This window comes from Balaenoptera musculus, chromosome 11 (assembly GCF_009873245.2).
Source record: "Balaenoptera musculus isolate JJ_BM4_2016_0621 chromosome 11, mBalMus1.pri.v3, whole genome shotgun sequence".
In the NCBI taxonomy this organism is placed as follows: domain Eukaryota; kingdom Metazoa; phylum Chordata; class Mammalia; order Artiodactyla; family Balaenopteridae; genus Balaenoptera; species Balaenoptera musculus.
The window spans coordinates 92,841,823-92,858,641 of record NC_045795.1 but is presented as its reverse complement, the minus strand read 5'-3'; the positions used below and the strand labels follow the sequence as shown (position 1 = coordinate 92,858,641).

Below are 16,819 nucleotides of genomic sequence, written 5' to 3'. Positions count from 1 at the left end.
ATTTCCTTCTTGATGGTCTCTATATTGCTACTAAATAATCCTTTGGAAACACAGGTCTCCATTCCCATGAACAAAAATCTTCAATGGCTCCCCATGCCTACAGATTCAAATTTACTCAAGGCTTTGTGTTAACTGATTCAACCTATTTTTCTAGCCTTTTGGGTTTTTTTTCCTTCATGCAGGTTACACTCAATCTGACAAAAGTTCTTGCCCTCAATTGTGTCTTTGCTTCTCCTTTGCTTCTCCTACTGTTCCTTCATGGCACTGGAAGCTCCACAACAGAAAGAACCATATCTCTTTTGTTCTTCATTATACGTATGCTGCCTAGAACACTGCTTCAAATATCCACTGAATGAATGAAAACCACTCTACTCAAAGCTCAGCTCCATGGCCATTCTCAACACAGTCCCACCCAAAGCCAGCAAACTGCCTTTCTAAAACTCCCCTGATGTCTTCCGTGACGGTGGGGAGATTCCCATAACATACGTGCCAATTTTAAGGTACTTAATATTTCTATCCTATACATGGCTACTATGAGGCAAATACTCTACCACAAATAACCTTGTCTGATACATTTATGAATCATCTCCTACCATGATGCCTTGCACACAGTTTGAGTATAAAAGGATATACTACTTTGCTGTTATATTCATTCATTCACTCAACATTTAGAGAGCTTACTATGTGCCAGGCACTGTTCTTTGCATTGGGATGCACCAATGAAAAAAGGAAAAAGCCCTGCCCCTATGGAACTTATATTCAGAAAACAGATGAAGACAATAAGCAAGATAATCTCTGATGGTGGTTAAGTGTGGTGAAAATTACAACGGAGGTGATATGATCAATCCTGACTGGAGAAGATACCTACCATAGACAGGATGACAGGAAAATGTAAAGGTTAAAGCTGGTCAAATCATTTGGCCCATTTCCTGGAACTCCAAAGAAAACTACAAAATCAAAGTTTTAGGCGCCGACATTTCAATCACTCAACAGTGGAAAATCATGCCTGTAACCAAAATGTACACATAAGGGTTAATTAAAGCCTGTAACATCCTTTTTTTAAAAAAAAAAAAAATATTTTTAAGATAAGGGTAGATGCTGGTTCCTTGGATTGAGAGAGGAAGGGATCAGGAATTCCGTCTTGAACTGACTGAACGTGAGTTGCCTATTAGCCGTCAAAGTAGGTAAATCAAGTAGACTACACGAGACCACTCAGTATGTACAGCGTGATCCCATCAATGTTGTCAAGAAAGCATATACTGGGCATTATGCTAAGTGAAATAAGTGAGACAGAGAAAGACACATATATGGAATCTAAAACAAAACACAAAAAATCCCAACTCATAGCTGGAGAACAGATTGGGGCTGGAATAGGTGAAAGGAGATCAAAAGGTACAAACTTCCTGTTACAAAATACATACATAAGTCATGAGATGTAATGTACAGAAAAGTGACTACAGTTAAGAATACTGTATTGTATATTTGCAGTTACTGAGAGTAATCATCACAAGAAAAAAAATTCTAACTATGTATGGTAGTGATGTCAACTGGAATTACTGTAGTGATTATTTCACAGTATATACAAACATAGAATCATGTTATACAACTAAAATTAATATAATATTATATGTCAAATACATCAATTTTTTAAAAGCCGATATTTTGGGGCTTCCCTGGTGGCACGGTGGTTGAGAATCTGCCTGCCAATGCAGGGGACACGGGTTCGAGCCCTGGTCTGGGAAGATCCCACATGCCGCGGAGCAACTAGGCCCGTGAGCCACAACTGCTGAGCCTGTGCGTCTGGAGCCTGTGCTCCGCAACGAGAGAGGCTGCGATAGTGAGAGGCCCGCACACCGCGATGAAGAGTGGCCCCCGCTCGCCACAACTAGAGAAAGCCCTCACACAGAAACGAAGACCCAACACAGCCAAAAATAAATAAATAAAATGAAAAAAAAAAAAGCCGATATTTGTATATATAAAGGGAGAGGAAAAAATTTGAAGGATATACAGCTTAATATTAATAGTGATTAAATCTTAATGGTATTAAAGATTATTTTTTCCAATCTGTATATCCACACTATTTTTTTAAACAATATGGATTTTGTGTATTTTTTTAAACGTTTTAAGTTTTTTAATTCAGCCACTGAAAGAAGAAATAATAAGATCAAAATAAGGAAACCAACAGCTAGTGGAGTGAAACAGGTAGATTTTAGAGGGAGAAAAAAGTCAATTTCCTCCACTTCCCAGTTTTTCCTCTGATAGAAACTATTCAGAAATGATCAAATCTATATATTTGTGTTAAACCATTCTCCAGACAAAATGAGCTTTCAAGAAAAAAGTAAAGAAAAAGTAGCCTAGTGATGAGTGTCTAAACCAGACCTTAAGCCACCTTAAGAGAGGAAACTGCCAAAAGCCCTTTCTGGCCCAGCCTGCATGCAGTCTGCAGAGCCCACTTCTCATCTAGGGGAACAGGCCAACACAGACACAGCACAGTGCCTGCTGGGGCTTGCAAATTTACAGCTGTCAACAGTGACTAAAATCCACCTGGATCTTAAATCCTGGTTTAAAGATTACAACAAACACACACAAAAAGCACTACTATGGTCTAATACAAATTTTAAAATGTCATCTGAGCATACATTTGTACAGGACACCTGAATTCTAGAGGGCAGGTACTACTCAAAAGGATCACTCTTTTCTTCCTGTTGGGATCAGTCTACCTTTCCACCTCTTAAATAAAGCAGCAAACCACCTCAGTTTTCTTCTGGCAAGAGGCTGGAATCTTATAACTGGCATTTTTTACTGGAGCCTTTATACTTTCATTTTATTCTCTGATCTATGAGTAAGAGTTCCAATTCCAGGTATAGGAAAGCACCACTAAATTCTCAAACAATAAGGTTGTCAGTGCTTATTCACTCTTCACAAGCATCAAAACCAAAAAGAGAAGTTAAATGACTTGCCCACAGTCCTGCCATTAGTCAGTGGTGGGACAAACAAAAGAACAACTCATATTTCCAATTCCCTGTAAATTCTTTCCATAACAAATAATACAATTACACACACACACACACACACACACACACACACTGTCCAAGGAGAAGTACGTAAGTCTACTAACCTCATTTTCTAAAAGGAAGAATTATATGAGTAGGTCCATCAAAAACAACTAGCCTATCCAGGAGGCTACAACATTTTTTCTACCAGCCCATCTCAGCTATCAAAAAAATTCAACATGATAAAATATAACGTGCTCAAAACTTTTCCAAGAATTAAACAAAACTAAACCTTACTTCCTAAACAAAAGCTACAAATATTTAAATATAATTAAGAGAAATCTAAACGATAATTGAGCATAAAGGCTGATGATTACATCAAACGTTACTCCTGACACATAACAGTTACCATTTAGCGCGCTCTCTATGTGCCAGGCACAGTGCTAAGCACTTTACATACATTCATGTCATTCTGAAAACCACTCCAGGAGGCAGTTCTTTGACCATCTAGATTTTACAGAGGAGGAAAAAATGAAACACACAGATGCTAATACAAGTGATATATAGCCAAGTCAATACTCAAATCCAAATCTGTCAGACTCCAAAACTCTCATTCCTAACATTATGCTACACTTTGCATACTGAAATATGAATATGGATTCATAAAGACATTTGTTCTTAATTTTATATTTTAAATGTAATATTTGTCCATTGGAAAATACATGTTAGCACCTAGTATATGCCAGAAACTGTTTAAGACACTTGGAACACATCAGTGAACAAAAAAGAGAGAATTCCCTGCTCTCAAGGAGATCACATTACGGTAACCCAGCAGCTAACACATGCCTTATTCTGATCACCGCTCAGTGTTTTACAAGTATAAACCCGTAATAACTCCATGAGGTACAAACTACTATTATTCCCATTTTACAAGTAAGGAAGCAGATACTGAGTGGTTAAATAACGTGCCAAAAATAGCACAGGTGTTAAGAGTCAGGATCTGGACCTAAACAGTCTGGCTTTCAACTCCCAACCTCCATGCATTCTAATTCATGTAGCCACTTGTACATATTCCAAATAAACTCAACCATACCACATTCACATACCAACTAATTTAGGCTCAAAATACATTCTTACAGTAACACTATTTTGGTAGATGCCTAAGTAACTGTCATCAAGTAAATTGATACAAAAGACATTTTTAGAATCATTTTGCCAATCATCATTCAATTTTTTTTTAACAAATGATTACTTTTCTAGCCCAGCTTAGGAGGAAAGGCCTCAATTTTCAAGAGAAGTGTCACTACTTAGATACTTGAATCCTAAAATTATTTTGCCAGTATTATAATTTTTTAAAAATACAGTATTCTTAAAGACAATTTCTAAATGAACCCTAAAGCTTTACTAATATTTTAATTTTTTAAAAAAGTTTCTGTCAGGATATGAAATAAGAATCTTATTCTATTATATAAAACTGGGCAAACTATGAAATCAGATCCAAATACAAGATCCAATATCTAATTTAGGAAACAATATAACGGGACTTCCCTGGTGGCAAAGTGGTTAAGAATCCGCCTGCCAATGCAGGGGACACAGGTTCGAGCCCTGGTCTGGTAAGATCCCACATGCCACGGAGCAACTGAGTCCGTGCGCCACAACTACAGAGCCTGCACTCTAGAGCCTGCGAGCCACAACTACTGAAGCCCACACGCCTAGAGCCCGTGCTCCACAACAAGAGAAGCACCACAATGAGAAGCCCACGCACTGCAATGAAGAGTAGCCCCTGCTCGCTGCAACTAGAGAAAGCCCGTGCGCAGCAACGAAGACCCAACGCAACCAAAAATAAATAAATAAAATAAATAAATTTATTAAAAACCAAAAACCAATGTAACCTTTAAAAAAATAGCACAATAGAATGTAAGACTTGTGGTTTTTACTTTGAAGAAAGAAATTAACTCAAATCACTCCATTACAGATTTCAATTTTGGTTTGTCCTGTCTCAGAAAAACTAAATGCCTTTAATTATTGTTTGACTTTGACCTATGCAGCAGACAGGTTAATATTTTTTTCCTTTGTTTTTTTTCATACAAGAGCTCAAAAGACATGAATCAACTTTTACAAGTATAAGTGATACTCAAGTTATAAACTTAAAAATTTCATACGCTATAGCTTCAAAAAGTGGTCTACCTGGCAAACTTTCTTAGACTCTGGTTTAGGAAAAATTGCTTTTAATACACCCCCCCCCCTAAAAAAAAAATGAGCAGCATCCCACTATAACAGGGCAAGATTAGGTAAGGACTGCACGGAAACATGCCGTAATTCTGGAACACAAACCCCTAATGCAACCCACCAGGAAGTTTAAAACAAATTAGGCTGTGATAGCTAAAGGGGATGAGCTGTATTTATAAGGCTTGCCTGCAAAGTTCAGTAAAAAGAAAATTGAAAAAGGAATTATGTTCTCTATAGTCGCAGTCTTAGCAGCTGCTGAAGCATAAATAGGTACTTCTTAAAACATTAAACAAAGAAACAGAGCAATTATCTGATAGGATAGTTTAAAAATACTGCTGGTTAACTTTACCTTACCAACAGAACTAAGTATGCCCTAAAAATACCACAGGACAAAGTGCTTAAATGAAGTCCAAGTTTTGTTCAGAAGACCTTCTCAGTAGGAGTGCATACTTTCTGGAAAGCAATTTGGCCATTCGACATGAAATATGTTCATACCCTTGACCCAGTGACGCCAACTCTGGAACCCATCCTCAGGAAATGCAGATCAAACTGATGTACAACAGCAAAACCCTGGAAACCACTCAACTGTCCAATAATGAGGAAATGATCAAATATATTATGATATATCCACAAGATATGCTATAACAGGATAAATTATGAAGAAATTAAAGATGGTTATAGACACAGAAAAATGTGTACACCGTAATTAAAAGAAAACAAACCAGGATACAAACATTATAAACAGTATCTCAAGACTTTTTTAGCCATTTAGATATATACTGTTTTTTTAAAAAAATGAAAAGGAAATACTCTGGTATGCTGACAGTAGTTAACCTTGGATGGTGGAGATAACAAGTGGTTTCTTCTATTTTATAGTATTCTTTTCAAATTTCTACTAATGACTCTGTGCTATTTTGATAACTAGGAAAAAAAGATCTTCTAAAAATAATATGTAAATAACTATTCTTTAATAGGTGCAATGCATTTCATATCCATGTTCACTGACATTCCACTTTATCTCTGAGAAACGTAGTGCTTTAAGCTGTGAAATATCCTCTAAGTTAGTAATTTAAAGTGCCTTAATGCACTCTTAACAGCTTCTTAAGGAGAACATTTTGCTTTGAGATTCTAAGCCTGCATGGAAAACACAATGGGAAAGAGGAAGGGGGTAAAGAACTTTGAAGAAATGCTCCTTGGCAGGGTGCCTCCTGTTCCACAACTCTGAATCTGTATCTGAAGATGACCTCACTGGAAGGCCAGCTCCTACAGTCAAGTTTCAGATTTGCTAAACTTTACAGGTGACCATGTTTTCTTTAAAAACTATTTTTGCTCTTCTTACCCCAAAGTAATTCAATAAGAAGCACTCTGATCACAGAACTATTTCTGCTCTTAAAAGATATTAAATGTAGTTCAATAACCCAACAATGCCTGTTAGCCAGTTATTTAAATGTCCAAACACAGTATTATAATATTCCACTACTGCTACTTTCCATAGATTATCATTCTTTCCTCTAATTCATGTCCTCAAATACACACACACACAAACACTGTGTGTGTGTGTATATTCCTCAAACATTAGTCAATATGCTTAAGAAGGTTGGATCTAAAATGCTATCCAGATTTGTAAGAGGAGTATATTTACATTCAAAAAAGATGTTTAAAGGATTAAGAGCTCCCAATTCACAGCTCTATGGTTCTAACCTCAGGTAGATCTACAGAGGCAGATAAGTAGAAAGTGCACTGGTCCTGGGTTCTAATTTTATCTCTGCTACTAATTAGCCTTAGGAATTTCACTTAACCTTTCTGGATCTCCTAGCTACATCTATAAAATGAGGGTAAAATTAGACCACTTAATTAAGGTTTTTACAAACTCTTAAAAAAATTATTCTAGGCCCAGATTTCTACAATCTTTCCAAATATCTCCTTTTCCTAATTCTCAGCAGTAATAAACTTTTCCTTGGATTAACCTTTCAGCTATCAACACTTCACAAAAATGTAGACAAATTTTTATACTACTACTAATTTCAAAAATACACAATGTCTATAAAACTTATCCCATAACATTTTGGTAAATCCTATTAAACATTTCTTCATAAGTATCCTATAACCCATCTAAGGGTCTCAGTTAAAAATAAAGATTACTCAACATATATTACACATACAAGACACGTGCTTTATTATGTAATAACTGCCATAATACTTAGCAATGGGCTGTATTTCATTTCCTAACACTAATCAAAAAAATTAAAGACTAGAGGTGTTTCTTAATGTTCCAAACAAAGAGAACACTATGTATATTAAGTGTCTCTACATAAAACATTAGATAACATGAAGTATCATTTGGGGTTTGAAACCATAAGAATATGAATTTGAGGACTGAAACTCTCCGTAAGCAAACTGCCTAATTTCAGAATGGACCAAACCCTGCATATAAGTAACTCAGCTTCACAAACCTTTTGAGTAAGTTAAATGACATCACTCAAAAGTTTTCTTAACTTTTAAGGCAGGAAATACAGACACATTTTAATTAGATGTTTACAAAAAGTTGATTTTTACCTAAGAAAATTGGCTTCACCTGAAGCTTTTCCTACCTGGAAAGTTACTTGTTGAATTTGAGAAATAAACGGCCAACTTTCTAAAGTAACACATAGTATTCAATGCGGCTGAATTTCTGAGTCTATAAATCAAACACTTTATACAAAGAATAATGCAGTTGATTTTTTTTTAAGATAAAGCTAAATTTACTATTTTGGACACACTGTTTCTATCTAAAACTCTGTAAATTCACTTTTAATTACTAACTTTTTCCTCAACCTCAATATATTCTATAAGAACCACAGATTAGGTTAGAGTCTGAGGTTTAAAAAAAGGCATGAAATTTACTTACGTCTCTTTTTTCCAGCATCTTAAAGGCCACAGGCAATTACTGTCACGATTTTTTCTTAACAGAACCTACCCACATCATATCATTCAAAAAGAATGGTATAGGGAATTCCCTGGCGGTCCAGGGGTTAGGACTCAGAGCTCTCACTGCCAAAGATCCAGGTTCAATCCCTGGTCGGGGAACTAAGATCCCCCAAGTCGCACCGCGCGGCCAAAACAAAACGCAACGAAGAGTCTAACGTTAAAATAATAGTTCACTTTGAGTTCAACAGCTTTCCAGATGTTAAAATAATCTAATGCAAAAAAGGGGGGAAGAGGGAGGACATGATGTGATTACTTGCCACAATCTAGGAATCCACTACCGCACTCCACATTTGGATACATACACAAATTCAAAGACAGAAATGACCCCAGCTAATTCCTTTCTGAATATTTTTCAAAATATCGTTTCTGCATTAAACGAGTATACCCACTACAAATAATAACAGCAGTTACCATTTATCTAACCCCTTCTATAGGCAGGCATGATGTGAGTCACTTAACATCTGTCATTTCATGTACTCACAGCAACTCTGTAAGAAAACTATTATTATCTCCTCTTGATAGATGAGAAATCAAGGACTGAAAGAGGATACAAGGCTGCTAAGTGGCAGAGCCAGACTGCAAACCCAGGGATGCTTGACTTCAAAGTTCATGCTCATTATATTAAGCTACACTGCCTACTGAAAACATAAGCATGAAAATCGAGCTTGTATTTTTAGAAGTTCCTCAAAGATTTACTAAACTTTTTTTAGGTTTCCCAAGAATAACTACTTCTCTGCAACACACAAGACTGACTGTAATAATACACCTATATACACAATAAATTAATTCAGTCTTGTCAAAAAGATAGAGTTTAGGAGGAGACACCAATTCTTATCTCAAAGGAATACCAGAAAATTTACAGTTAAATGAGCTCAGCTGCACTCAGGCTGATCTTTTCCACATCATATAAAAGTTCGAATATGGATACTTAGCCCGAAGTTTTTCCTTACTAATTTTAGTGGTATTAGATACACATTCCACTTTTCTATGACTGTTGAAAAAATCGTCATCTCAAGCACCCCCCCCAATCATATTATACAAAAAGAGCCAAAAAAGTAGGCAAATTTTCTTTAGGTTTATATGCAACATTCCTCAAAGGAAGTCTGGATTTCTGCTGATCTCTATTTCTCCAAGTCTTATTCATTCCTGTTGCTCTATAACTGCAAGGACTAAGAGTCACAAGTTACACAAGTGTTCTCCAACAAGGAAGGCGTGTTTGAATAATTCCAGTAACCCAACCAGTTGGACAGCTAGTTGCCTATTTTTTCACCCATCATCTAAACGGTGGAGGAACTGCTGCCATCTCTCTTTGGAGTAGCTGGACAAGCACAAGCCCGTATCAGCTAAGACTTGAGTCACAACAACTCCTGGTCTGTAAATAAAGATTGATGAGAATCTTTCGCTCTTATTCCTTCCCCAGCCAACCAAACAAGCAAAACTGAATCATCCTCCTTCCCCTCAATCACTACTGAATAAACACCACATTGTGTATAGGTTCCCAGGGTAATTTCCCTCCCAGACACCCATTCCCTGGGCGTGAAATAAGCTATGTTCCTGCCCAGACCCTTCCCCTCCCTTCATTTAAGAAGCACCATCACAAAAGACCACCCCCGCTTTTTCAACGTAGTTAACTTTACGCTGGCTGCAGATCTTACCCCCTAGATGAGGACATTTAGCTCTAAAAATGCAGAGACCCCCTCACTGCTCGGCTTAATAAAAGCTGTGCATTTATAAATCAATTATACTTCAATTAGATAAATAAAGTATAGAATAAAGTAATATAAAATAAAAGCTGTGCACTACTTTGGACTAGCTGGCAATGTCTCTCCCCAGCTTTACCGGTGAGCGCAGCACAATCAACTTGATCTTGGCCCCTCGGGAAACGGGTGAAAACCAGTAACTGCATTACAGCGGAGAAGCTGCCCACAGAATTCAGGAATGAGTCCCCACCGGTCCCCTGCTTTTCCTACATCGGAGCTCTTCGTCCCGAGTGGCTAGTTGAGAGGATCTCAATTTTTATGCTTTCTCACGGGACACACGGACTCGCCAAATCCCACCCTTCAGGAAAGTGACAAGCTGGAGTTAACCCTTCCGCTGCCCTCACAGACCAAACCCGAAGAAAACCCCAATCCCCCAAGCGCCTTAAACATGTGACAAGCCCAATTCCACCCTTTCCAAACCCCGGCCGCGATAAGAACACGGCGCTTGGAAGAAGACAACTAAATGGAATTAACCCTTCAGCTGCCGATCTCAGCGCTACACTTCAGCCACCAACACACGCGAAGCTCCAAGTCCTGACCCTAGGGGAGGTGACAAGCACCGCTACTCCCTCCCCCAATACACGCACACTCCCAAGAGCCCCGCCGCGCTGAGAGGAACCCCAAGCCGGGCCTGCGGGCGGACCCCGCGCCGGACTCGCGGGCTGCGGCGCCCCGGGCGGGTGAGCGGGAGGGCACTCACCGCGATGACATTGACGAAGGTGGTCTTGCCCGAGTACTGCAGCCCTACGAGCGTCAGCTCCATCTCCTCCTTCCAGAAGAGCGAGCGGAACCAGTCCAGCAGGCGGGAGATGAGAGCCAGCATGATGGCGGCCGGGAGGGAGGACGGACAGGCGAGCGGGCAGGCAGCGGCGGCGACAACCTCCACACAAGTGGGCCTCGGCTCGGACCCCCCAAACGGCTCCTCGGGACCCCGGCGCGACGCTGGCGGGCACGGGCTGGCAGCGGCGGCGGCCGAAGCCAGGAAGCCGAACGGGTCATATGACTCGCCCTACCCCCACGCTCGTCCCCGCGCTGCCGTCTGCGCCCACGGCAAGAGCGGCGGGCCCCCACCCCCAACCCCACGGCCAGGCGCGCCCGCCGCCCACAGCGCCACCTGGTGGGGCCTCCGTGCAGCACCGCGTACCTGCGAGCCGCCCTTGGGCTCCTTTCCTACTACACTCCTTGGCTCATTCATATTGGTTCATTCATCTTTCATCCTCTCTACAATTGTTTATTGACAGTCCGCTCTGTGCAGAAAGGCTTCAATACTCTGGGGATACAGCATGGAAATCCCTGTCGTACATAACAAAAGATGGAAGCCACAAGTATTTATCAGTAGGGAAGTGAAAACTCTAGTATGTTCCCAAAAGGGAATACTATACAGCTGTTTAAAAAAGAATGAGAAAGTTCTATATAAACTGATATGGGATGATGTCCAGGAAATATTTTGAAGGAACATAAATGCAAGGGGCCAACTCTGTATTAAATGACATCTTCAGTATAAGATGGGAAAACAAGAATATATATGTACATATATACAAATATGTATTGTAGTTGCATAAAGAGATACTGGGAGACTAGTAAAAATGGTTTTCTATGGGGGTCAGGGAAACTGGATAGTCAGAGGCAGAAATGGGAACGAGCCTTCTCTGGATATCTTTTTATATCATTTTCACTTTCAACCATGTAAATGAGTCACCTGTTCAAAACTTTAATTTAACTAAAAAGTACATTAAAATATCTGCAAGCTTTTCAAATTTTAAAAAATCCCTTCCCCTGAGGAGCTTACATTCCAGCGGGGAGACATGTAACATAATAAACAAATAAATATAAGATATAATGCCATATAGTACTGAGCATTATAAAGAAAACTGAACAAGAGGATACAGGAGTGGCCCCTGTTCTAGGGGTTAGGGTCAGAGTAGACCTCGCAAAGGAGGTGGCCCTGGATGGGAAGACCTGGAGGACATAAGAAGGAGAGCCAGGCACACATCTGGTGGGAGCACGTTTCAGACAGAAGGAACAGCAAAGTCTCTGAAGGGGAAAGGCACATGGAATGCTCTAGGAATAGAAAGACAGTCAGTGTGGTTAGCTCAGAATACTAATACTAAGAGATATGGATGGAGAAAGATGCAGGGACCAGAGGAAGTAGGGTATGGTGGCCCTAGTTCAGGTCTTGATGTGATGGGGAACTCGGAGAGTGAACCAATTTATATTTTTTAAAGTTTGCTCTGGCAGCTCCATGAAGAACTGACTGTAGGAAGGCATTATGGGTTGAATTGTGTCCCTCACGAAAGATACGCTGGAGTCCTAACCCCCAGTACCTCAGAGAGTGGCCTTCTTTGGAAACAGGGCCATTGCCAATGTAATCAGTTAAGATGGTCTTAGTGGAGTATGGTGGACCCTTAATCCAAAATGACTTCTTCTCCTCAAGAAGAGGAGAAGATACACAGACAGAGGAGGGGAGAGACCCATGGGACAACAGAAGCAGAGACTGAAGTGTTGCAGCTGCAAGCCAGGGAACACCAAGGAATTGCCAGCAAACCACCAGGAACTGGAGGAGAGGCACCAGGAACTGGAACAGATTCTCTCTCACAGCCTCAGAAGGACCCAACCTTGCCAATACCTTGATCTTGGACTTCTGGCCTCCAGAACTGTGAGGCAATACATTTCTGTGGTTTTGAGCCACCCAGTTTGTGGTCCTTTGATATGGCAGCCCTAGCAAATTAATACAGAGGGAAAGAGCAGAAGCAGTGAGATGGGTTCAGAAGCTCTTATACTAGTGTAAGGCAGTGATGATGGTGGCTGGGCCCAAGACTTTGGACACACTTAGGTGTCGGCTGCCACGGACCTTCCGTTCTAGAGGGAAAGACAATGAACAAGTCAACAAACTAATTTCAAAATGAGAAGTTGAACATTCCTCAACCTTTACAATTATCATAATTTCCTCCACCTCTAAAACCATTTAATAGAAAAGTCACTTCTTACCCCCCGATTCTAGTTTCACAGTAAAAAAACACAAAAACCCTTTTATCAGGTGTTCCCAGTGGTGAGGACTCAGCGCTTCCACTGCCCAAGTTCAATCAAGTTCAATCCCTGGTCGGGGAACTGAGATCCCGCAAGCCACGAGGCAGGACCAAAAAAAAAAAAAAAAAGAAAACCTTATAAATTATTTTTTATCATAAAAGCACAATATGATGGTTGTAAAACCAACAACTAATAGAGAGGTATGATAAGAAAAAGGGAATCTGTCTGTTGGCATCCTCAATTCCCCATCTCTGAAGTAACCCATTTTAAGAGTTTACTCTTTTTTGATCAAATAAACATTTATACACATATACGGGGTAGAGAATTTTCTCTTATGCACAAAAATGGGAAAATGTTGTAGGCATTATTCTAGAGCTTCCTTTGTTCATTTTATAGTTAAATGCATTTCATTAAAAAGAAAGGCATAAATATTCAAATAGATATTCAAAACTTATCATTTCCTAATCATTTTAATACAGTTTACTATTAGCTATATTCTTGAAGCTATTTACAAGTAGTGTATCCATAGGATGGAAATACCATATAATGGAGAACATTTCTTCCCAACTCCGGGTTCATCGATGTTTCATTGGTAGCTTGAAATTAACTACTCTGGGAGTATTTGCACCATGGAAATTGGCAAACACTACAATTTAGGCTTCTCCCTTCCCTGGAGAGCCAGTTGTTAGACATTTACTGGCACACTACTGATAGTACCTAATTCATAGCACTAAAGTGAGAATTAAATAAAATAATAGTAAATTAGATTAAGTAAGGTAATAAAAGGCAAGATGATATATTTATTGTGTATAGTGTTCATAGTATAGAATGAACCTTCTGATCACAGCTCCTCTACCTATCAGCTGTGTGAACTGTGCAAGCTGTCTAACCCCTCTGTGCCTCTAATTACTGTAAAGGGAGGTAATATTGTTATCAGCCTCAAAAGGTTACTGTGAAGAGTAAATGAGTTCACATGAAACTCTTATTATAGAGCCTGGTGCAGCATTCACATTCACTAAATGCTAGTTATTATTTCTGGAACATAGCGACTCAGGACATTTGGGTAACAATTCAGGCGCTCAGTTTCTCATTTGTAAAATAGGGGTAAGGATACCACCCTTATTTGATATTTTAACTGAAGAGGCATTTTCTTCTGGACTCAGTCCATCATACAAAGTCCTGTGGGTGTACTCTTCCCGTTGAACTTTATCTAGAGTTAAGTTTTAAAAATGGAAATTCATCCTATACACTAAAGATGAAAAATCTGAAAGAGAAATTAAGGAAACACTCCCATCTACCACTGCAACAAAAAGAATAAAATACCTAGGAATAAACCTACCTAAGGAGAAAAAAGACCTGTATACAGAAAACTATAAGACACTGATGAAAGAAATTAAAGATGATACAAACAGATGGAGATATATACCATGTTCTTGGATTGGAAGAATCAACATTGTGAAAATGACTATACTACCCAAAGCAGTCTACAGATTCAATGCAATCCCTATCAAACTACCAATGGCATTTTTCACAGAACTACAACAAACAACTTCACAATTTGTATGGAAACACAAAGGACCCCGAATAACCAAAGCAATCTTGAGAAAGAAAAACGGAGGTGGAGGAATCAGGCTCCCTGACATCGGACTATACTACAAAGCTACAGTAATCAAGACAGTGTGGTACTGGCACAAAAACAGAAATATAGATCAATGGAACAGGATAGAAAGCCCAGAGATAAACCCACCCACATATGGTCACCTTATCTGTGATAAAGGAGGCAAGAATATACAATGGAGAAAAGACAGCCTCTTCAATAAGTGGTGCTGGGAAAACTGGACAGCTACATGTAAAAGAATGAACTTACAACACTCCCTAACACCATACACAAAAATAAACTCAAAATGGATTAAAGACCTAAATGTAACCCAGACACTATAAAACTCTTAGAGGAAAACATAGGCAGAACACTCTATGACATAAATCACAGCAAGATCCTTTTTGACCTACCTCCTAGAGAAATGGAAATAAAAACACAAATAAACAAATGGGACCTAATGAAACTTAAAAGCTTTTGCACAGCAAAGGAAACCATAAACAAGACGAAAAGACAGCCCTCAGAATGGGAGAAAATATTTGCAAACGAAGCAACTGACAAAGGATTAATCTCCAAAATATACAAGCAGCTCATGCAGCTTAATATCAAAAGACAAACAACCCACTCCAAAAATGGGCAGAAGACCTAAATAGACATTTCTCCAAAGAAGATATACAGATTGCCAACAAACACATCAAAGGATGCTCAACATCACTAATCATTAGAGAAATGCAAATCAAAACTACAATGAGGTATCACCTCACACCAGTCAGAATGGCCATCATCAAAAAATCTACAAACAATAAATGCTGGAGAGGATGTGGAGAAAAGAGAACCCGTCTACACTGTTGGTGGGAATGTAAATTGATACAGCTACTATGGAGAACAGTATGGACGTTCCTTAAAAAACTAAAAATAGAACTACCATATGACCCAGCAACCCCACTACTGGGCATATACCCTGAGAAAACCATAATTCAAAAAGAGTCACGTACCACAATGTTCACTGCAGCTCTATTCACAATACCCAGGACATGGAAGCAACCTAAGTGTCCATCGACAGATGAATGAAGAAGATGTGGCACATATATACAATGGAATATTACTCAGCCATAAAAAGAAACGAAATTGAGTTATTTGTAGTGAGGTGGATGGACCCAGAATCTGTCATACAGAGTGAAGTAAGTCAGAAAGAGACAAACAAATACCGTATGCTAACACATATATATGGAATCTAAAAAGAAAAAAAAAAGGTTCTGAAGAACCTAGGGGCAGGACAGGAATAAAGACGCAAATCTAGAGAATGGACTTGAGGACACAGGGAGAGGGAAGAGTAAGCTGGGATGAAGTGAGAGAGTGGCATGGACATATATACACTACTAAATGTAAAATGGACGGCTAGTGGGAAGCAGCCGCATAGCACAGGGAGATCAGCGCGGTGCTTTGTGACCACCTAGAGGGGTGGGATACGGAGAGTGAGAGGGAAACGCAAGAGGGAGGGGATATGGGGATATATGTATACATAGAGCTGATTCCCTTTGTTATACAGCAGAAACTAAAACAACACTGTAAAGCAATTATACTCTAATAAAGATGTTAAAAAATAAATAAATAAATAAATAAATAAAAATGGGAATGCAGGATCATGTGCTCAGACACATTCCCAAGTCATGCGTAAAGGTGAGGAATCCCACTGTCCTGGGAATGTGGATGAAGAGGACAAGGCAAGTGATCACAATAACCCATGTGTTTGCTATAGGGCTGTTGTATAAGAAATGGAAAACTCTATAGCATCAGAGCTGGATGCGTCCTTGAAGACCATTCTAGTTTTGGCTATCAGAAAAAGAATTTGAAAAAGAATAGATACATGTATATGTACAGCTGAATCACTTTGCTGTACACTTGCAACTAACACGACATTGTTAATCAACTATACTCTAATATAAAATAAAAAGTTAAAAAAACTAAAAAATAAATAAATACAATAAAATAAATAACTCTCACCAGGTGGGTGAGAAGTTGATCTGTGAACTTAGTTCCAGATTCTCCATTCTTTGGCCACTGAGTAGAGCTTGTGCTGTGTCGATCTCAAAAACAAAAAGAGAGAGAGAGAGAAGAAAACTGAGGCAAGGAGGAGAAAATATCACAGCTAGGGACATGATTTTCAGTTGTAATCTTAAGAACAGGGACCATTTCTACTTAAACCAGTAAAGTCATTCAGAGAAAATGAGTGGTTAGGGTCTCAT

The 16,819-nt window shown here is 39.2% G+C and overlaps 1 protein-coding gene across 1 annotated transcript in view; it reads right to left on the bottom strand.

Moving 5' to 3' along the window:
- ARL8B (ADP ribosylation factor like GTPase 8B) overlaps positions 1-10,989 on the bottom strand; it is a 59,741-nt gene extending 48,752 nt beyond the window's left edge. The window contains exon 1 of the mRNA XM_036868626.1: positions 10,650-10,989. Within this exon, the coding sequence (XP_036724521.1) occupies positions 10,650-10,772 (123 nt within the window). The 5' untranslated portion in view covers positions 10,773-10,989. The remainder of the gene's footprint in view (positions 1-10,649) is intronic.
- Between the last annotated feature and the right edge of the window lie 5,830 nt (positions 10,990-16,819).